Below are 22,006 nucleotides of genomic sequence, written 5' to 3' on the forward strand. Positions count from 1 at the left end.
TGTTAGGATTAATTACGATAGGATAGGTTTCCTCACGTCTAAGCGAGGACGATCATTGTGTTTTCTCCTTCCTCACACGCACATGAGACATGCAAGGATTAGGCGTAAGTTTCCTCACATCTAAACAAGGATGATTGTTTCCTCACATCTAAACAAGGACGATCATCGTGTCTTCTCCTTCCTCACACGAGGGCTACAAGCAAGACACGAGCTACAAGCAAGACACGAGCATGTATGTCTCCGTTCATCGCAACTCAATTTCATATCACTGCAATTCAAACCAAAAAAAGAAGAAATTAACCCCAAAAAAGAGAAAAGGGGTCAGCTACAATCATGCATCAACAAATTGAAGTATTTGCAGCAGTAATAATGGTTTCTCTTCTCGTTTGACAAACAAAGATATATAAAACCAACATATTCAGCATAAAATTGTTCACTTTATCCATCAAAATATAAGACCTATCAGATAGAACGCGGGTGAGAAAATATGTTGAACATAGAAGCAGAAAAGATCATTCAGCATGCTTCCAAATCTAAGTACATATATTATATTCCTTAACCATATTACAAGTCTACAACCTTTATAATTAGAGATTTCCAACTCTTAAGTAGATTGCAAGAGTTCAGAAATCAGTGCTAACAAACAACATCTAATTGAAACACTTCAACAACATATACTTACAGTTTATAAATAATACCTCAGCCCCCAGCAAACAACAGGTCGGATGGAAAACTATGGAGATAGATAGCTAAATAACTCCTAAAAATCTAGAGAGAGCCGCCACAAGTTGATAATTTTTCACACCCAACATATACAGATCAACATCATCATAAAGAAATTATATTTCCTTTCTGGTGTTTATAAATCCACTCACCAAGCGGTCATGAGTACTCCAGTAGATACTTTTGCAACACTCCATATTTTTTGCCTGGGAAGGTGTGCGTCAGGAAAGCAAAGATATTCCGTATGACCTAAGCAATAGCAGAAGAACATACTTAAGAGACCACTTCAGACTTTAGGAGTACCAAATTCCTACAAGTTACTATGACATATTTCACATTTATGTATGAATCATAAAGCATAAAGGAGAGATATCGAGCAGAAAGTCGATGTCATTATGTCCTTCCATAGTGCAATCAATCAGAGGCAGTAAAGACGTTATACAATAAAATTGGTAAATCCACAACATGAAATCCTATAATCTTCACATCTACAAAACATTGAGTTCTAGATAAGCATGTAGAATTTTAATTAATCCATCCAATTAGTCACCTATAAGCATATATTTGGAGTGAAGACCCAAGTGACAGAAGAACAAAATATGAAAAAGACTTAGTGGCATATACAGATCGATTTGGAAGCATTTTAACAACACAAGTACTTCTAATTCAGATATCACACCATGATTAAAGTCTAGTAAGTCCTACTAACTTTCAAGACGGAGTCGGACGGAGAGGAACAGAAGTACCTTAGAACACAATCCTAGATGCTTTCTACCAATTAAAGGATAACTAATGAATGGAGTCCCTAACATGAAGATAATCAAACTCATCAGCACCCATTAGCTTAAATTTTGCAGCCACAATCAGATCTTCGTGCATCAATAATGTGCATAAAACAGCTTCCTCAATGAGCAAAAAGTGTCTCGTTCCGTCTAGGAGGCCTATCAGGAATTGTCCCTGGCTTAAACTTTGAAGCTTCATGTCTAGCCAGCTCTGGCGGCACCGGGCTATTGCTTTGTATCAGCATCTGCTTCAGATCATAGAATACATCACTGTCATGCAGAGTCAAAAATGTAGTTGCAGTTCCTGTCTTCCCAGCACGTCCTGTACGGCCAATACGATGTGTATACATGTCAATTTGATTTGGCATCTCATAGTTGATCACATGAGCAACATCAGGAATGTCAATGCCACGTCCTGCCACATCTGTCGCTACAAGAACATTAAACCTCTTGTTCCTGAATCCCTCAAGGCTGATCTCCCTCTGCTCCTGTGATTTCCCTCCATGAAGTGTTGTCACCCTGTAGCCGAATCTGTCCAGATCCTTAGCCCGTGCGTCTGCAGACTTCTTTGTATTGCAGAAAACAATAGCTGTCTTGTCTCCAAGGTCATCTAGCAGCTTCTGAAGCGTCGGGAGCTTTTCAGATTCCTTCATCATGATGACTCGCTGGGTGATAAGATCAGTGGTTTTACCAGCCGTACCAATTGTCACGACAACAGGGTTCCTTAAGTATTTCCTTGCAAGCCGCTCCACAGCTGGAGGCATGGTCGCACTGAACATGTATGTGGTACGATATATCCTCTTCTCATCGAGCTCCTCATCCTCATTCTCAGGCTTTAAATTGCTAGAAGGCATAGCATCCAAAACACCAACAACTTGCGGCTCAAAGCCCATGTCAATCATCCGATCAGCCTCATCGAGGACAACATAATTGCACTGATTTAGCACAGCATATCGCCTTTCCAAGCAATCAAGAAGACGACCAGGTGTTGCAATCACCACCTCACATCCCTGCCTCAATTTGAATCCCTGCTCCTCGATTGACTGCCCACCAACAATGGAGACCACTTTGATTCCCAGATAGTGGGCAAATTTAACAGTTTCGTCCTCAATCTGCTGGGCGAGCTCACGTGTAGGGGCCATGACAACAGCGTACGGCCCCTCTGCTTCATTCTCCTCACTCATGGGTGGCAGCCTGGTTATGTATGTAAGCATGGGAAGGACAAAGGCTGCAGTCTTGCCGGATCCGGTCTCTGCAATGCCAATCACATCGCGCTGCTGCAGGCCAAGAGGTATGGCAGCCATCTGGATAGGGGAGGGGGTCTTGTAACCGGCCTTTTCGATAGCTTTGAGGAGCTCGGTCCTGAGCTTGCTCTCAGCCCAGCTTCGCATAGGGCGTGGGATCCGCGACCCCTTGAAGGAGATGTTGTAATCCTCACGGAAGATGCGCCAGTCTCGCTCGGTCATTTCCTCGAGCTTCTTCTCGGACCAGTGGCGATCCACGCGCATATCAAAGGAATCATAGAGGTCAGCGGCGGCCTCCTTCTTCCGCAGGGCGGCGGCCTCCTCGGGGCGCTCCTCGAGGCCCTCCTTACGCCGAATCTCCTCACGCGTTTCCTTCTCGTGGCGTGCGGCCTGCTTCTTCTGCTCGCGGCGGTCGACGCCAGCGACGAAGCCACGGCCGAAGAGAAGCCGCGCCTCATGGGGGTTCTGATAGAGGGCGTTCATGTCGCGGGAGGTATCCTCGGTGTTCTCCCAGTCGAAAGAGAAGCGGAACTTCTCGCTCGGCTTGATCACCCGCTTCTTGGGCTTCTTAGACCCCAAGTACTGCTCCTTGATTGCATCGAGCTCCTTGGATCGCTCGCGCTCCGCCTGCTTCTCCGCCCGCGCACGCTCGCGCGAACGGGCCTCGTCCTCGCGCTCCCGCTCCCGGTCGCGGGCGCGTCGATCGCGGTCCCGGTCCCGCTCACGCTCCCGTTCCCGTTCCCGCTCCCGCTCCCGCTCCCGCTCCCGCTCCCGATCCCGGTCACGGTCCCGATCCCTATCGCGGCCTCGATCCCGATCCCGGTCGCGGTCGCGGTCGCGATCGCGATCGCGGCGGTCGTTGTTGTCAGAGGGCGTCTGGGGGTCTTCAGAAGACGGGGGCTTGGGGGGGTGGTGGTGGTTCTGCTGCAGGAGGTCGAGGGCGGCGCGACGCTGCTCAGCGACGGCTTCCTCGCGTCGCTGGAGGGCAAGACGTTGGCGCTCGGCTTTGGTGATGAAGACGGGCTTGATGTCGGTGGCCGATGGCAGCTTCCGGTCGCGGTCGTCGGCGGAGCGCTTCATGGCGGTGGTCGATTCAGGCGAGGAGAAGGAGATAGGGGAGAGAGATTTTAGGTTACGGGCAGACACGCATAGGAGAACACGTTTTATAGCCTCACGTGACATCCACCGTCGAATTAAACATTTGAGTCGGTTAGCCTATCAAAAATCAAAAATCAAAAATCAAAAATAAAAAATATATAGTAAAAATATTGGAGTTGGAATCAAACATAACGAAAGCCTTAAAGAATTGCGTATGAATTTGGATGAGAGATGGATGCATTGCCATATTGGAGATTAATAGTGGTGCTAACTAGTTTATAGTGTAAAAATTTTGTCTCATGACATCTCGTCTTAAGACATGAAATTGATTTAGAGGGCTATGTTGGACCCGATTTAAGCTTATGTGTATAAGAAGAAGTTTGATGTGGTAAAAAAGGAAGCTCGAATGCTCGTTCGATATAACTCAATTCTTGCTTAGCATTCCATCTATACAAAAACTAAGGTCAAGTGAGATTCTCGATCCTCAAGTTCTCATTAGCTTTCTATAGTGGGATTAATTCAAAAAAATATTCTAAAATATGAGTAAAATATTTTCTTAATATTAGTATGGTGGATGTTTACCATCTGATTGAGCTATCATGTGTGAAGTTTTTATTGGGGCGAATATTCCCTTAGCGAGATGCCCACTTCATGCCATAGATGGAGGTTGGGTCTCAACCAATCCAGTACATTGTTACCTACTCAATCCGGCGTAAAGATTTATCACCCATCACAATCCGATCTACTGTAAAGTAGTACAACGCTTATATTATATTATACGATTAAAGAAGCTGAGGTACCCAAGTTAACAGTAAAAACTTATCTCCACTCAACTTGTTATAATTAATCTAAGATAATTGATGGTGAGAGAAACTCATTGATTGTAGCACCTTACTTCTAGTCCCGCTCATACCCTACATGCATAACTAAAATAGAATGTCACTTTTCAGTTATTAAACTATTATAAATAAAAGTGTAGACAATCTTCAAAGTAAAATATGCTAATTTACTAAACAAAATGACAGGGTTCCTTGTACATAATAATTTTGATACTAATACATAAGTATAACCACTAACTAAAAAAAAAAGTCACCCACATAATATATCCAAAAGTTATATACATACAAATGCCCACACTAACAGGTCATTGTTCATATCTGTACTAGCATGAGCTGGCATCTGCTCACTTACCGACCTAATCACTTGATTGAGATACTAATATATTTACCTCAAAAATAGAATTTATAATGAGTAATCACTCAATAAGTATAAGTATTTATAGCCTTATTTAGGTGAGCATGTATCATATAACGTATATAATATTTTAACATCATTGACATAAGATATTTAACGATAAACACCTCATCCTGTGATTACTTTAGTAAGTATAACCTTATAACATAACATATACAAAATAAATAGGAAAAATTCTACATCAAAATAATTCAAAATGCTTATATGAAATATAACCGAGATTCATGAACTTCTACATCACATATTATAATATATACATATACTTTCATGCTACATGTCATCGTAATGTATATGTGCACTTAGCACATCACATGTCATAATATTTACTTCACTATTTTAGCTAACCAAACAATCTTGAATTATTATAATTTTTTTAAAAAAACTAAAAGATATAAAACTAAATAAACACTAATTTTTAGTTTAAAATAAAATCATTTGGAGGCTAAACTACCATCATAATTCAACTATCAATACCTATTTTATTTTACTGAAACTAAGTTAAGACTATCTAAACTTATAAACCTCATATCTTTACGCATAGAAGTAGTACTCACTCAATTCTAGATCCCACGAAACCCTAAGGAAATCTTTTAAAATAAATCAAAAGGACAGAGCATAGTCATATCCTTTAGGAGGTCAATTTAACCTGAATAGAAACCATTTTCAAAAAATAAGATATTTTAAATACCTCAAATTAGGATACTCATTAATCTATGCACCGATCTCAGATTAAAGTTATACCTAAGGTCATAAAATCATAAGAGATTTATATAAAATATATCCAAAAATTAAAAATAAATTTAAAGTCTATAATATATAAAACTAAAATCCTATGTATAGTAAAGGAATAATTGAGTTTTTCTTAACTCAACCTTTCTTAGAGTTGGGGTTTCCTAGCCTTCGAGAGAAAATTTGAAAAAATGACTAAAAGAAAGAAATGGTCATGGGTTGTCAAGTTAGTAAAGATGATAAAGCTAAAATAAGATAGAGATGGGTTGTCAAGTTGGTAAAGATGATAAAGCTAAAATAAGATAGAGATAGGTCTAAAGTTTAATTGAAGTTACAGTAATTTCAATTAAGTCTAATATGGTTTGAATGATATATTTTTTTTTTTGTCTAAACTCATCCTTCAATCTCACTTATATATATCAATATTTTTAGTATACTATTATTCTTTGATTTATATTTTTATTTATTTTTTATTACTCTATCAATGCGTAACTTATTATCCTCCATATAAATAATATTTAAAACTTCAAATTTTCTACTTTAATCCTGATCAAACTCATGTAAGTCTTGAGATTAATTTAAGACTAATTAAAATTTAACCATCACCTCTAGTAGATGTTGATGCTTATACATAATCAATATTTCATAGAACATTATAAATAATATATTTTGGAAAGCATGTACTTTAACTTTAAAAGTTGAAAGCATGAGTATGTCATTTATTATATTTAGGAAACATAGACATCATAAATCATACACTAAGTGAAGATCACACACACAAATATATATATATATATATATATATATATATATATATATATATATATATAGTTTTTATTAACATGGTAATAGTTTAATGTACATGAGACTTGAGCATTAGTTTGATCATGAATGACAATCATAGCATTATGTGGGAAAGTTGTGATCATCATTTTAGTTGTGTTTTAGCCACGACCTACACTTAGTTTGGCTCACGTCAAGTAATTCAAGTTCTTCGAGATGGAGGTTTCACTCGACTTGCTACAAGATTATCGAGATGCTCACAACAAATAATAAATGAAGGCTGGGTCTCAATTGATCTCCTATAGGGGCTAATCACTAATCATCACCTGACCTATTTTAAGCGATGGAATGCCCACGTTGGGCGACGAAAGAAGTCGAGACACCCACATCAAACGATTAGATCTTGTTTATAATCGATCTATAATAAAGCCACCAAGGGACTCACATTGGACGAACAAGGTGGCCTTAGATTAGTCAATCAGCTTTAGTGAACCTCGACTTACCTATATCGGGTAGGTAATATTAAAGTTTGACCAAGTTGCTATCATCTCGATATGCCCACATTGGGCAGCTTGCTTGGTGTGGACAATCAACTTCGGGCATTCCTGATCAACACTGGATAGTTTACTTTGCTAAGTTGATCAACTATAGGGGATCCTAATTTGCCCACATCAGGCAACTTTCTTTGTTGGATCAATCTGTCGACATCAACTAGCTTACATTGTTGCGCCCATTTGCCCATATCGAACAACTTACTTCGTTGGGTAGATCTACTGTATCGTGTAGCTTAAATTGTTGGGTCAATTTGTCCACTTGTCTTTTGATTTAGGCAAAAGATATTTTCTAACACTTTTATCTACGAAGGATGTATCAAAGTTTTTTTATTTAGGCAAAAGATATTTTCAATATTTTTATCTATGAAGGATATATCAAACGCTTCAGATGCTTTTATCAATATAGGACACGTTAAGTTTTAGATGCTTTTATTTACGAAGGATACATCAAACACTTTAGATATTTTTATTCATAAAGAACATATCGAATGCTTTTATCTACAAATGACACATTAGAGGTTTCAAATGCTTTTGTTTGTCAAGAATACATCGAACACTTCATATGTATCATATGTTTCTGATGTTTTTGTTCATGAAAAACATGTCGAACAACATGATACCTTTATCCGTAAAGAATGCATCAGATGCTTCAAAAGTACTTTTGTCTGCAAAGAGATATTGGATGCTTATAATGTTTTTATCCACGAATGACGCATTAGACACAAGCTTTATCCGCGAATTATGCATTAGACACAAGCTTATTGACATTTCTATCGAGATCTAAGCAAAACACAAGTTCAAACTCTTAATACATAGTATTGATAATAATCAATCCAGTACCTTGATAAATCTAAATCAAATGATCAAAATATTCAATCTCGAGTTAATGATGATATATACTTCTAGTCCTAATAAATTAAATCAAACATGCGTTCACATTTGCTCACCTCATAAAATAAATAGGCTTACAATTCTGCTTCCAACCAATGTAAGTTGCTTCAGAAAAGAAATAGACGAAAAGGAATTATGCAATGAAGGAACAATAACAAGAAGGAGATTAAATGGTTATGAATGTGATCATGGCAATTCATACAAAGTGAACAATCTGTCATTTCAACCAATACCAAACTTAAAAGAGTATCCATGAGAAAGCAAAGTATAAATGCTTTTAGTACTTCATCAAGAAGCTTAAACTTAAAGAGGCTAGTAGGCCTGCTTCATCCTCGCAAAATGAACTAAGAAAAACAAAAGGAAAGGGGCGATGGCCATTACAATTGAGAAACATTAGAGGTCGGATGAGATTACATCATCTAAAGCTTTACATTTGCATCATCCCTTGAAATGCACAAACCGGTTGTAGATTCTATCTATGCACATTTTACGGGGGGATACACGTTGTCTCACCCTATTAAAAGTCACTCGATTCTGTGGCTCACCCCTTTCATTGCAGAAATCAACTATCATCTTATCTATGCACATTTCACAGGGAAGCGTGACTCGCCACCCCCTACTGGAATCTTTGACTTCTGTAATGCTTATTAGCTATCAGCTTCTTGGTTAGTATCATCTATATCCTCTTCCTGAGAAAATTGATTCATCATAAATCTCAAACTATCACCTTCTTCGAGTTCCCACTGCTGCTTCAATTCATTGATAGCTTTGGATGCAGCAGCTGCAACAGCGTGGTTGCTGTCCTGAGCCAATCTCTGCCATAGAAAACCAAAAATGTTAAACTGTTGTTTCATATGTATTACGTAAGTAAATTTCACATAATTACTTGTAATGCCCCCATGCCGGCGTTCCCCAGGATCCACATGGATGGAGCAGTCGCTAAAGCATTCGCCAGAGCTTTCCTACAGATACAGCCATGAAAATGCTGCTCAGTCAAAAGATTGTTGATCTTAGTGTCAACTTTTTTTTTTCCAGGAAAACATTACAATAAATGGATGTAAAACATATCAGTCTTCGGTATAATGTTAAGCGAATGATGCCACATGTTTACTTGGTTCAATAATCTTTTAATAAGTGGTACAATTTTATACTTGAATTTACCGTGCTTGCTCACCATTCAGTTCCTCTGTAATATTATGTAATCTTCTGATTCAGCATGCAACCAAGATAGCAAAATATGGTTAGGAAGTCACATTAGTTCTGCCTGGTCAGTCTAGCTGACTGAATTAGATTAGGCTCATTTGAACCATATTTAGCCCTATTTGGCCCACTGAGTGTCTTACCAAATGTGGTTAGTTTCTAATAAAATTAAATTTGATAAGTCATTTTCAGAAAGGTTCATACAGTCAGGTCAGTGCCAAGAATACTCAAGCAGTGGTAGTGTGGATTGTTTGTGTGAGTCATCAAGACAAAGATATCTGTGAGCTTATAATGCTGCTAATTCTATAGAAGTTCTAGATTCATGGAATATCTACAATCGATTCAGTTTAGACAGTTTCCCATTTTCTCATAAACATCAAAGTCATCATACCTTGTATTAACATCAGGAGAGCTTGAACACTCAGCCAATAATGAGACACTACTTTTACCATCCATTGCATCAAGATCAATAAGAGTCGCAACTAGTAGTTCAAGCTTCCCATGATAAAGAACAACATTAGGAGCATTAAGCAACCTTACAAGAAAAGAAAATAATACTCATCGTATCAATGAAAAGGTGGCAACAGACTGCACCTCCTCAGGATCAGTGTAATCAATACCATCAGCCTCAGACAAGGCAGATGCCATACTCAAGTAAGCATCCTAAAATCAAGAAGAATATCCAATGTGATGAATCTAAGATAAAAATGTAAAGACATGATATAATATATTATAAAGGACCTGTATGGCATGTATACGATCTGTAGTGACTTCACCAGCAAATAGATCAAGAGCCTTCCCATTTTTTTCAAGTGTGATGAATCCCATCTTATCGCTCATCAAGAAACAACCTTCCTTTGGAGGCCTGCAATGAGTTGTTTCAATGTTACATATGCAGTAGTCTAGAAGAATTACTAATTATACAGGCCATACTAAAGAGAAAAGCAAAGAGGAAAACTACAAAACTGGAAGCATTATAAAATGTCTTAATAAACAAGAATATATCTCAAGACTAACTGATAGTCTTACATCTGGTACAATTTGTTTGCCATCATATCATGGATGTTTCGAATAAACTGCAAAACCAAAGGTAAAACAATTATTTATGCCAATAGTTTCAACTCAACTATCCCAACTTATAGTTAATTAAAAACAGTGACAATAAAAGAAACAGTAATTTCAGAATAATGAAATATTAGGATGGTGGCAAAAGTGTTTTAAATAGAAACTTATGGCTGAAAATTATTTATAATATGTTACCATATGGCTCAATTTTTTAATGAAATGACTTTATGTGCTACTAAAGTTACAGATATGTCGGGGTGGAACTCAGGTAACATTCCTCTACCTTCAAAGCCATATATGCATCTTCCATGGCACGGCGTCTAACTATAACGTTTGCTCGTCGTAGGTCAGCCTGATAAACATTAAACTTTTGTGTCATATACAAAATATAACAAGGATTAGTTGCACAAATGTATATGTATGATACAGTGCATATTTACTACCTCTTGTATATACTGGAATTGTTCCACTCCTATTTAATTATCAAATTCTATTTTATATTAAAGAGGGAAGTGGATACCAGTTCTAAATGGTGGAAACCACACACATAGGTTGATCTTTTGTCATTTGTTTCTCATTCTTTGATATATAATTAAACAGTTCATTAGCAGGTAAGTTCTTGTGATCTTTTGTCATTTGTTTCTCCTTCCTTGATGTATAATTAAACAGTTCATTAGCAGGTAAGTCATGCATTAGTCACAGTCCATTGGTGTTCATATGTGAAAATCAACCTCGGATTGGCATGGTGCTTTGTCTACACTGTCATCCAACATGGATCAGCATGTGCTCTCTCTCTCTCTCTCACAGCATGTGCTCTCTCTCTCTCTCTCACAGCATGTGCCATATCATGGACACCAAGTCATGCATTAGTCACAGTCCACCGGTGTTCATATGTGAAAATCAACCTCAGAATGGCACAGTGCTTTATTTATACTGTCATCCAACATGGATCAGCATGATAGTATGACAATCCATGAAATAAGATGAAAAATGCAATAACTTGATCAGATCACAAGTTGATGTGCAATAAATCTGCTAAAGCTGGTTCAACAAGCTTGACAAACGAAGTAGCATTCTGAAATAAATCAAAGATCATTTTTCTTTAAAAATGTTAGTGCATTAATTTTGTCCCTGTATTGAAGGTCTTCTTCAATACTCAAAAACTAAATTTGATGCTGGTTCTTTTATTCAGAATTAATTATCAGACTTTCTTTGGTAAAGGGCAAGGCAAAAAAACTATTTACTTAAGTGACATCAAAGATTAGAATCAATTAACACAATAATAATAGAAATAAACGATACCTCCAATGCCCCGTCGCTCCAATGCTTGTCAGCTGCTCTCTTCAAGATCTACATGAATATATTAAGCCATTAATTCTTTAAACCATGAATTTATACTTCGGTTGCTGCCAGAACACAGAAGCTGGAAACATACTGTGGCTATACGGTGCAAGTGAGCAGCCTTTTCCTTCACACCAAGGTCAATCTTAATCTTCTCGGTGTCCTTCCTTGCACGAGCTTTCAAGCAACATTGACATAAGCACATCAAAGGAAATGAAAGAGGAACTCAAAGTATCAAGCCAAACCTCTGATAATGATTCAGATCAAAGAGTTTTCTCAGGTATATATCATGGAGTTTAGATAAGATGTTATACCATCAAGCTTAAGAAATCCCAGTCCAAGAACGGCAACATCTTGGCGTGCACGATCATTGAGTCTTGTTATGCCACTAGTGCATCAAAAAATTGATGGAAGACACCATCAATGACAGACTACAGTAAAAAAAGAAAAGAAAAGAAAAGATGACATTGAAGAAATTCTGGCATAGTTAAGCATAGATTTCTTTAAAAAAAGGTCATAGGCATCTATGTGATTTATCAGATCATTTGAACTTGGGAGTCATATAATGGCCAGTTTAAGAAATTAAACTCCAATAGGACCGACAAGATTAGTTCATAATGAATTTACCATTTTCTAGATTCACAATGCTATCCTGGAAGAAGGGAAAACATGTTCACTTACTTTCATGACAAAGGAGTTGATCTCAAAAAAGATGCCCTTGATGGATAAATACACAAAATTAAGGTGGACAAACATATAAAAGGAGAACATATAATACATGAAAATAGGCAGGATTTTAGAGTGTTCCATGTAATAAAAATTGAAATGCACCCATTAAAACCAAATTAAATTATTTCATTATGGTTTGAGACATACCGTGAAAGCAAGATAATATCATTACGTGCCCTTTCATTCACATATTTTGCATCATTGTAAACAAACCTACAAGCTTCAGCCAGGCCTTGACTAGAATGAGAAGCATATCCTCCACAATGCCCATCTTCAAGATGATCTCTGTTACAAGAAAAGTTAAATTATTAAAGCAAGATATGTATTACATAATGAATTGGCATAGGAAACAAACTAGATGAATGATACTTCCTTATCTTTGAGCATCTTTAAACTAAATGAACCTGGGCGATCATCCAGATTTACCGTAAGAAAAGATTGTGTATCTTTGTTGGTATCTATTGTCCAGAATATTTGCCCTGACTAATTTAACAAGGCAAGATGGAGACCCTGGTGATTAAGCTTACTTTCACACATTAGTATTCAGTTATTGATCAAGGTTGAATAAAGAGAAATCAGTCATTTGCAGTCTTAAAATTTCCAGGACTTTGAATCTTTTTATACCATTTGACAGATAAATCAGTTAATCTAAATTTTAGAAGTAAAAAAAAAAAACTGTATTAATAGCCTGAATAGGGGCTTCCATACCTAGAAGCATTTTCACAGTCTTCTGAACTCCTTGTGCATTCCTTTGTTTCACTACTACGAGTACCAGTGGAAAAACATATAACTTTGTGACCTTTGGAGTGCATATAATATTGGGGACTGATGCGCCAAAATCCTTCAAATGACGAACAGATCCTAGCACTCCAAAATTGTCCATGACATAATTTCTTAAAATCAATAGTCTTGCTCATAGGAGCTGATCCAATATGATGCCATGAGTTTGAAAATGAACATTGAAATCCACGTTGTTCAGTAACAGTCACCCTGCCAGAAACCTTGCTAGCCATAGTTGCGGATAGTTGGATGCAACTTATTTAGATATGAGTAAAGAAAGCAACAGCAACCTCTCAAACTTCTGCAGAAAACTTTTTGTCATGTCTTGCTCAGCCTTCACATACCATGCTTAACCTGAACAAAATGTGTGTCTTCATCTTAGCAGATGTATCTCCCACTATATATAAAAAAAGAATACAAGGATGTGCATGCACATGCATAAACAAAGGTAGATACTCATGTGTTTCCAAATACTAATTTAACTAGCACCTTTATTTTTCTCGTGTTCCAAACAAGAACAAGGATTTTGGTCAAGAGCTAAAATTTTTTGTATCTTCTTAAGAAACATCTACAAATATGAGCAAGTGTGATTTGAGAGTGAGAAAAAGAATAGTACCAACAAGGTGTTAATTGTTAGACAGGAAGGCTAGCACATATCAGTCACTAAAAGCCACTAAACTCAAGGTTCCACAAGAAGCCACCAAAGACAAGGCGTACCTACCCTCTACCAGCTTCAAATCTTACTATCCCACACTCAACGAGCCATTTTTCAAATCAGCGAAATCACCATATGAAAAGTCTAATTTATCTTAGCATTGAAGAACTACCAAACTTGCATAAGGAAAGTTAAGTGCCAATGGACAGCATAACCTAACAAATGCAGCTTTCCTTAAGTAGCATAAAGTGAACCACCTGCCACAAGCTTCGGGCTATAGACAACGTGTGAGGACTAAAAGCAACAGCACAAGTTGGATCTCCACATTAAGCTCATGAATGATACCAGATATGCACCAGACAAGACACAGGAGAACTAGTGGGAGTCCCATGTTATTTGAGCTTCAAGCTAATCATCGCCATGTAATTAGCATTTAAGCATAAACAAAAAAAGTTATTCTTTATTTGCAGTCAATGGGGAACTTGTCCTAGAAGTCTCTACTTCCAACTGTAATCTTAGTTAACATGTTTTGTGCTCATTTACCTAATGATATGAGCTAAGAACCAACCCATGCCACCCCAAGAACCACAACTTTCTATGATAGAGCAGGTCTCTCTCCGAAGACACACACAATAATAATAATAATAATAATAATAATAATAATAATAATAATAATAATAATAATAATAATAATAACAAATCCATCCTAAAAGGACATTGACCTTCACAAACGTGCAAGCCATATTAAAATATATAAATTCTTTATCCACATTAAATTTATAAATTCTTGATAATATCTACTAGGAGCCCCCTTCAAGATAAGGAAGTAAGTTTATCTTCCCCTGCAAGGCACGAGGAACCTATTTACCACACTATGATTATCTCAGCACAAGTGTTTAGAATAACCACACGACGGTAAGTTACTTTCTGTTTGCAATGAACCTTGAGGGAAGATCAACTACTTCCAAGTTGAAACAAGCAGCTATCGAAACTCGATGATATTCCTATATACATGAAATTCTAAATGGCAAACTTCTTTTGTAAGCTAACTAAAAGGCCCAGTAGATAATCACTCAAACCTAATTTATGATTCAAATCACAAACCTCGTATTTCCTGTTACAGCAATCTTTTACCAATTCAATCGTGCATCTAGCCAGCTACGTTGCTAAACTTTTATCAATCTGATTCTTCGATCATAGTTCTGTCGCAAAGGGTAACTGGTGATTCGATCATAAATGTTATGCAACAGTGAAAGATCCATTCGTATAGATGTCATTCCATTTCTTTTGAAAAACATTTGATTCCCAACTACCAGGGCGAAATTGTCACACTGAACTAATGGTCAATTCAAAGTCAATCCTTCTATTTTATTCCATCAAAGACTGCCATATAGAGGAGCTATTCATCCTATCACATTTGCGACGATTACGGAATCCCAAAGTTTCATACGCCTCCATATCTAACCCTCAATTATTTCTCTGTCCCTTTGTGAACCCGTTTGTTAGGGAAACAAGAACAGACGAATGATCGATTCCACCCTAAACCAAAATCCATCACAATAGAAACTGAGACAAGTCACAAGTCTTCTAAATCGGAAACGAACACCACTTAAAAACGCCCAAGATTCCGCTCGCAGCTTCGCCAAGAATTCAAGAATTCCAAGAACAAAAACCTCGCGCATGAAAACATTACAGCTCCTGATTAGTACAACCAGGACGGAGGCAGCCGAAGGATTAGAACTCACCGGCGGTGAAGAGGCGAGGAGGCGAAGAGGAGACGCGCAAGGCAGTAGAAGGATCGAGAATGGGGATGTCTCAATAGAGAGAGAGAGAGAGGGAGAGAGAGGTAGTGGGAAGCCACGAGAAAACAGGGGGAGGCAACGGCGGCCACAAGTTGAGCGTGCGGCCCGACGCGTGCCACCAAAATGGGGTTGATCGCAGTCGGATATACGTCACAACTTTAACCACCCCCAGCTTTGCTTCGAGACTTATCCCATCCCTGCGGACCCTGTGATGAGGACTACTCGTACCATAACATCCCCCTGTCCCCTTCAGCTTCCTCTATCTCGGCCTACGAGGAAGCCACGTGTCCTTGTGATCATCCATCGAACCATCATTAAACGTAATATTTATCGTCATCAAGTTTTTTATAAAAGATCACATTCTTCATTTAAATTCAAATATATTAAAGTTTTTATATATACATTTTTAATAAAATCTTTTCAGATCCCCAACATGTCATTGGCATAATCAAATCTTGAATAAATTTAAGTAATTGAATGGATGATATGATCAGAATGTCTTAAAAATTAACATAAGAACAAGAGAGACAAGAAAAGAGTTTTCACATTTCCAAGGAAAACGTCGTTGCAAACAAAGACACTTTTTGAGTCCCTCAGCGGTAATGACGGGACACTGCAATATACAAGTCAAATGTATTCAGCCTTCCTTACCTCTATATTATTTATTTATCAGAAATCACTTACCTCTATATTATTTATCACAAGTCATCATTGTATCAAGACCTTTCCTCAAGCTCATATGCTATTGAAGCCAACTAGGGTTGCATTGCAGAACTAATTCATACAGATCAACATACAGCACACATGGAAAAAGAGTTTGAACTATAACATAAATAAAGTAGATCCCAACAAAAGGAAGGGCATGAGAATAAGGTAGATTTCAATGCTCCTTTTCATGTAGGGGTCACATAAGCAAGCCATCTCTGTGCAAATTACAATAAGCCATTACATAGCTCGAGAACGGAGGCAACAGAAACCAATTAGCCCTCTTCTCCAAACTCCTTTGTGAATCTCTCGTGCACTTCAAGGTCCGCTTTGCTGACAGTCGGCCTCTGCCTGGACAGTACTTTATCGAAGTCCGTCTTTGTGATCGGCGGCGGAAGGATCTATTCATGCGCTCAAAAATCAACATCAAGTGAAAAAACAAATATGTGATCAGAATGATGAACAAGCAAATATTTCCCAGCACCTTATCCGCAAGACCTTTCGCAGCGAGCTCCTGCAACGTGGTCTGGACAGCTCCAGGATGTCTTGGTCCACACGGCAACCACATGCCATCACTGGACTTGTAGAAATGCATGGCATCTTGAGCTTTCCGAACTGGTTCAAAGAGTACATCCTTTACCTGTTTCGTCAAAACAGGCAAAAAAAAATGATGTATTCAGTGTTCTGTAAAACTGACCAGCCCCTCACGAGTTCTTCAAGAAATCACTTACACAAACGGCGATATCAGAACCAGAAAATCCTTCTGTATGACGAGCTAAGTTCTCAAAGTCACTTTCAGTCAAGTTATGAGGGGTATCTCCCAGATGTACCTATGATTCAATCAGAGCATAAATGCTTATAATGGTTTAGTGATCTGATATCGCGGAAGTCCTTATCAAATGAGATTTATGCCAGCGACCAAGATGTGAAATTATGGTGAGAGGGTTATCCACTAGCAGATCCTAAGCAGTGCTCTGGTCCATATATTCCATACCTTGAACATGTGTTGCCTGGCTTTTAGGTCGGGAAGAGGAATATAAATCCTCTTGTCAAAACGCCGTCGGATTGCCTGTGATTCACAATTATAAGCAACGGTAAATAATACCCCTGATAACTTCAAAAGCAATCTGCTATAAAAAACTAATTATAAGCCAACAACCTGATCCAGAGCATAGGGAGTGTTTGTGGCAGCCAGAACAAGAACTTTCTGATCATTGTTTCCTACACCCTACAGTGAAAGAATCACAAACAGCATGTTAAAATGGCCAGCAATAAAACAGTCACAATTTCCAGCTTCAACTTATATTGCAATGTTAAGCATTTAACTGAAAGAATGTGATATACATGGCTAACCGGGGATCTAAAAACCCATTGGTATCTACTGCAATGACCAGTACATAACGACACCAAAAAAGAAAAGAAAAGGCACCAGAACAGTTTTCTCCAATAGGCATTTGAGCATTAGCATCAGGCCAGATTAAAAACTGAACGAACCCATTGGTATCTACCCAATGAACGAGCCCAATGCTGGAAAACAGGCTGGCCGTTTTAAACATTAGCATTAGTTTTGATCCCCTTCCAGTGTCTCCTTTTGTTCAACATGATTGGGAGTGGAAACCCCATTATATAGAATGCAGAGGAGAAGAGAAGGAGATCATGATGTTTCAATTGTTTTCTTGTTCTCCTTTGGTTCCCTATTTTTTTACTTTCTTTATTCCACTTGCTGTGTTTGTTTGTACGTCGAATGAGCAGTCCATACAAATGTATCATACTAATAAAACGGCCAGCCTGTTTTCCAGCATACCAACACAAGAAAAAGAAAGATCATAAACCATTCCAAAAACCTAGCAATTCCAACCACTCCTTTGCATGAAGGTAGATCAAGTTATCTATACTGCCAACAGAGAATTGTATTATAAAAAATATGATAACATGGCCACACACAAAAAACACCAATATGATTTATACACTTGACAATTAAGGTTCAAAGCAAACAACACAAATTTGGCTCTTGTTAAGTGAAAGTTACCTGCATCTGCACCAGAAGTTCTGTCTTGATTCTTCGAGAAGCTTCACTTTCATTGCCTTCTCCACGTTGACCACACAAAGAATCGATTTCATCAATAAAAATAATTGAAGGAGCATTTTCACGAGCCATTTGGAAAAGGTTGGAAACCAGTTTTTCACTTTCACCCATCCACTTTGAGACTAGGTCGGACGAAGATATACTGCAACAGTTAAATCAATCATAAAATATCTTTGTACAGTTCAGATACTTGAGCTTTAAATTATGAAGATCTAACTACAGAAGAATAAGGTATAATGTAGGTAAATAAACCTGCAAGTCTAACTGCAGAATTAATAACATATTCAAATAAATCTAACTGGACTAAAACAGAAAGTATTACATCATTGACTGCCTCACCCTAGGCCACTAAAGCATACTAACTATAATTTTATATCTTCCTTGAGCATGTAATCCCAATAGTTTCTAACAAAAACTTAACACACTTGTCCAGTAATCTCACATTCAAGCAATGTATTATAAACAGTCATTCTGAATGAAAACAAAGGAAGCTTTGCAAGCCTCCAAGAAGCTAAAAGAAGCCTGAACATGCTAGCCACTTGCAAAATGAAGCTCCAACAACCCAACCATGATTGAAGCATTTCTTATGACTCTCAAATATGGCAGTACCAATTTTACAGAAAACATTTAAACAAGTAAGCAAATTGCTCAACTTCCACAATACCTAAAACCAATAATCAGGAGAGATCAAGAAATAGGCCTATATGTTAAAGCACCCATTTCCTCACTAGATCACGAATTTTTAGAGAATAATGTCAAGGAATTGAACCACGCTTCGTGTAGGCTGATATATGCTTAAGAGGAACCTTATACACACTGACACGGTTTTCTCTGGCTACACCAAAGTTGGAACCCAAAGGTAAAAATCTGAAACACAGGTATTTGACTTGATGAGGATGTCAAACCTCTGAGAAAGGTGTAGTTCCCTGATTAATCCCATATTACAACTGGATGATGGGTTGTGCTGGTATACAATGCTAGATAGAACTAAAACTAGTAACTAGGGCTAGAGCAATTTAAGTCAGGGGACCTATGGGCCACGATGCAGCATAATTTCTCAACTATGCATGAAATCTCACATCCACCGGAAAGCTTATCAAAGCAAAACTTAAGAGTCCCACTTGTAAAGCAATATGCACCACACCAATCAGAAATAAGAAGTTAACAAGTTCCAACATGCACATGCTAAAGAAGCATAACAAATGATAACAGGAATGTAATAACTTTAAACCAAGTTCTCTTATGAAATGGTGCAACACCATAGAATATGACTTGCAACAAGGAAAAATGGTCCCAAAAGTAATCACTTCAAAGAATAGGGCAAAGGAAAAAATATAAAGAGCAATCTTCACAAAAGAACATAAAGAAAGGACAAATACAAGAAAACATAGATTACACAAATGTCCTAACAGTTACCATATAATTCTATTCCTCTCTTCAACAGTTCAATTCATCTATAATTTTGGATAGACAATAACCTGAAGAAGGTTGATTCTGCCTCTGTTGCAACAGCCTTTGCCAAGTATGATTTACCAGTTCCAGGTGGACCATACAAAAGAAATGCCCTCCATGGCCTTCTCTTGCCTACAAGTTTAAAAAAAAGAAGAAGATATTTTACTCGATCAATTTGTTTTACATTTAAACAAACAAAAAAAAAGGCCTCAAATTAGTAAACAAGAAACTAAAATGAGAATGCAAACAGCAACAATGTATATCTATATAAGAGAATCCGCAAATACAAAATATCACAAAATAACAGGCATCAAAAAAAGAATTATTACCATAGTAAATATTGACCTATTTACCATCCATGTATGTTCCTCTAATATACTGACCTATTTGATACATCTCTCATAATAAAAGATGAACACAACTAGGTTCATGTATAGAAAAGAAATGTAGCTAAACTGCATGACTTGTTCCTCGATTTACAAATGACTCCCAATTGCATTCAGTTCAGCTTCCCTAATTAAAATGGATAATACATTTCTCCTAATCTCTTAAACCATAGATGAAGAAAAATAACAAAAACTGGAAAAGGAATGAGAAGACCGTTGACAAGAGAAGGAATGGAAAAGAAGAGAACAGAGGAGAAATGACAAGAAGATATCAATGTCTATAAAGGAGAGAATATGAAAGGAAAAGAATAGAAAACAGAAAAAATGAACACTCAAAAGAGAAGGAATTGAGAAGAAAAGGAGACAAGAAATTAGAAGACAATATCAATTTGTCTTCCTCTATGTAGAATTCATATCTCTCTCAACTTTCACCATAAAGAGAAAAGTTGTCTTTATAGGGGAATACAATTTCTTTTTTCTCTCCATTTTTCTCCACTCCTCTCCTACATGTTGTAATCAACAAGAGATCCTTTCAAACCACTACTAATCTCCTCCCACTTCCGATGTGAGACTAACCTCGATACCACACAATTTGGATGATGCATCTAAAGAAAAAGAATCTGGCAGGGTAAAAACAGTGACAAAGATTGCTAAGTGGATGTGGAGCAACGACTTATTTATCAGGATAACTTCTCGGTGAAATACTAACTAAGCAAGACAGATTGGACCAATAAAAGTAGCAATTTCAAAGATGGTGAATCAAAACAAACCAGTGAAGAACTGAGGGAACTTGACGGGCAAGATCACCGCCTCCTGCAAGGCCTGCTTGGCGCTCTCAAGCCCAGCCACATCGTTCCACTTCACGTTGGGCTTCTCTGTTATGATAGCAGAGGTGAGTCCGGCTCTGAGCTTCGCCTGATCGGGGTCGTCGCCGCCGTTGCCATCCCCATCCTTAGGTTTCGTCTTGGGCCTGGTTGCCACGGCCGCGTCCCCGTTGGCAGCAGGCCCTGAGCCGCCCTCGTCGAGCACGGCCCGGATCTCCTCCGCGCGTCGGAGGTACTCGGTGAACTTCTGGGTGATGGCCTCCTTGATCTTGGGGTTCTTCTCGTACTTGAGGTGGGTGCGGAAGTACTCGAGGGCATTCATGTAGAGAGGGAAAGCCTTGACATAGTTCCCGGCATTATCTTCATGCACCGCCTGCTTCACGTACTCGATCGCCTGCTCCTTGAAATTGCTATACATCGCATAAGCCCTCCGATTCCCCCGATCGAAGAACCCTCAAATCCAACCCAAACAATTCCTCCGATCGCGGATCGTGGCGAAATAGAGAAGAAACAAAATACGAAGAACCCTAGAAATCAATCCAACCCCGAACGCCGAGAAAGCGAACAACCTAATAGATCGAATCACGATCGGAGTTGGGGAAGAATTCAGCGACGCCGGTCGGATTCGGAAGATGGGTTGATTTGAAGGGATCGGCGACTTCGGATTTAAGCAAGTTGGGAAAGAAAGACCGTAGAAAAAAGGGCGAGGCGAAGGACCAAAGTAGAATTCTTAACAATTTATCGACCGTAGTAGGAAAATTTTCTACTCCACTGGTTAAAAGGAAATAAAAATTATAGAAAACTAATCCCACCCGGATTCCACTAACCCCTATTGCCTCCCGTGTGATTAGAGACGGTGATACTTTCTGCGAGTGGGTCCCTTGTGGGCCCAAACGCTACTTTCGTTCACAGGAGTTGGGTGG

General features: G+C 38.2%; 3 protein-coding genes across 3 annotated transcripts; all 3 read right to left on the bottom strand.

The window, feature by feature from the left end:
- Nucleotides 1-522: 522 nt before the first annotated feature.
- Nucleotides 523-3,894, bottom strand: LOC103977208 (DEAD-box ATP-dependent RNA helicase 21). The gene is made up of 2 exons (XM_065097909.1): nt 1,470-3,894; nt 523-972 (listed from the first exon to the last, which is right to left on the bottom strand). Exon 1 carries the CDS (start codon nt 3,827-3,829, stop codon nt 1,628-1,630), a length of 2,202 nt encoding a protein of 733 aa, XP_064953981.1. The 5' UTR covers nt 3,830-3,894; the 3' UTR covers nt 523-972; nt 1,470-1,627.
- Nucleotides 3,895-8,414: 4,520 nt separating this feature from the next.
- On the bottom strand, nt 8,415-15,739 carry LOC135606746 (senescence-associated protein OSA15, chloroplastic-like). The gene is made up of 13 exons (XM_065097913.1): nt 15,574-15,739; nt 13,102-13,527; nt 12,541-12,678; nt 11,979-12,052; nt 11,759-11,841; nt 11,626-11,673; nt 10,607-10,675; nt 10,288-10,334; nt 10,000-10,123; nt 9,853-9,921; nt 9,650-9,753; nt 8,945-9,020; nt 8,415-8,873 (listed from the first exon to the last, which is right to left on the bottom strand). Exons 2-13 carry the CDS (start codon nt 13,404-13,406, stop codon nt 8,706-8,708), a joined length of 1,305 nt encoding a protein of 434 aa, XP_064953985.1. The 5' UTR covers nt 13,407-13,527; nt 15,574-15,739; the 3' UTR covers nt 8,415-8,705.
- Nucleotides 15,740-16,435: 696 nt separating this feature from the next.
- LOC135606747 (protein SUPPRESSOR OF K(+) TRANSPORT GROWTH DEFECT 1) lies at nt 16,436-21,777 on the bottom strand. Its single transcript, XM_065097914.1, has 8 exons — nt 21,030-21,777; nt 19,900-20,005; nt 18,365-18,563; nt 17,495-17,563; nt 17,330-17,404; nt 17,067-17,165; nt 16,820-16,975; nt 16,436-16,736 (listed from the first exon to the last, which is right to left on the bottom strand). Exons 1-8 carry the CDS (start codon nt 21,499-21,501, stop codon nt 16,611-16,613), a joined length of 1,302 nt encoding a protein of 433 aa, XP_064953986.1. The 5' UTR covers nt 21,502-21,777; the 3' UTR covers nt 16,436-16,610.
- Between the last annotated feature and the right edge of the window lie 229 nt (nt 21,778-22,006).

Source organism: Musa acuminata, chromosome BXJ2-3, assembly GCF_036884655.1.
Source record: "Musa acuminata AAA Group cultivar baxijiao chromosome BXJ2-3, Cavendish_Baxijiao_AAA, whole genome shotgun sequence".
Taxonomy (NCBI): Eukaryota; Viridiplantae; Streptophyta; class Magnoliopsida; order Zingiberales; family Musaceae; genus Musa; species Musa acuminata.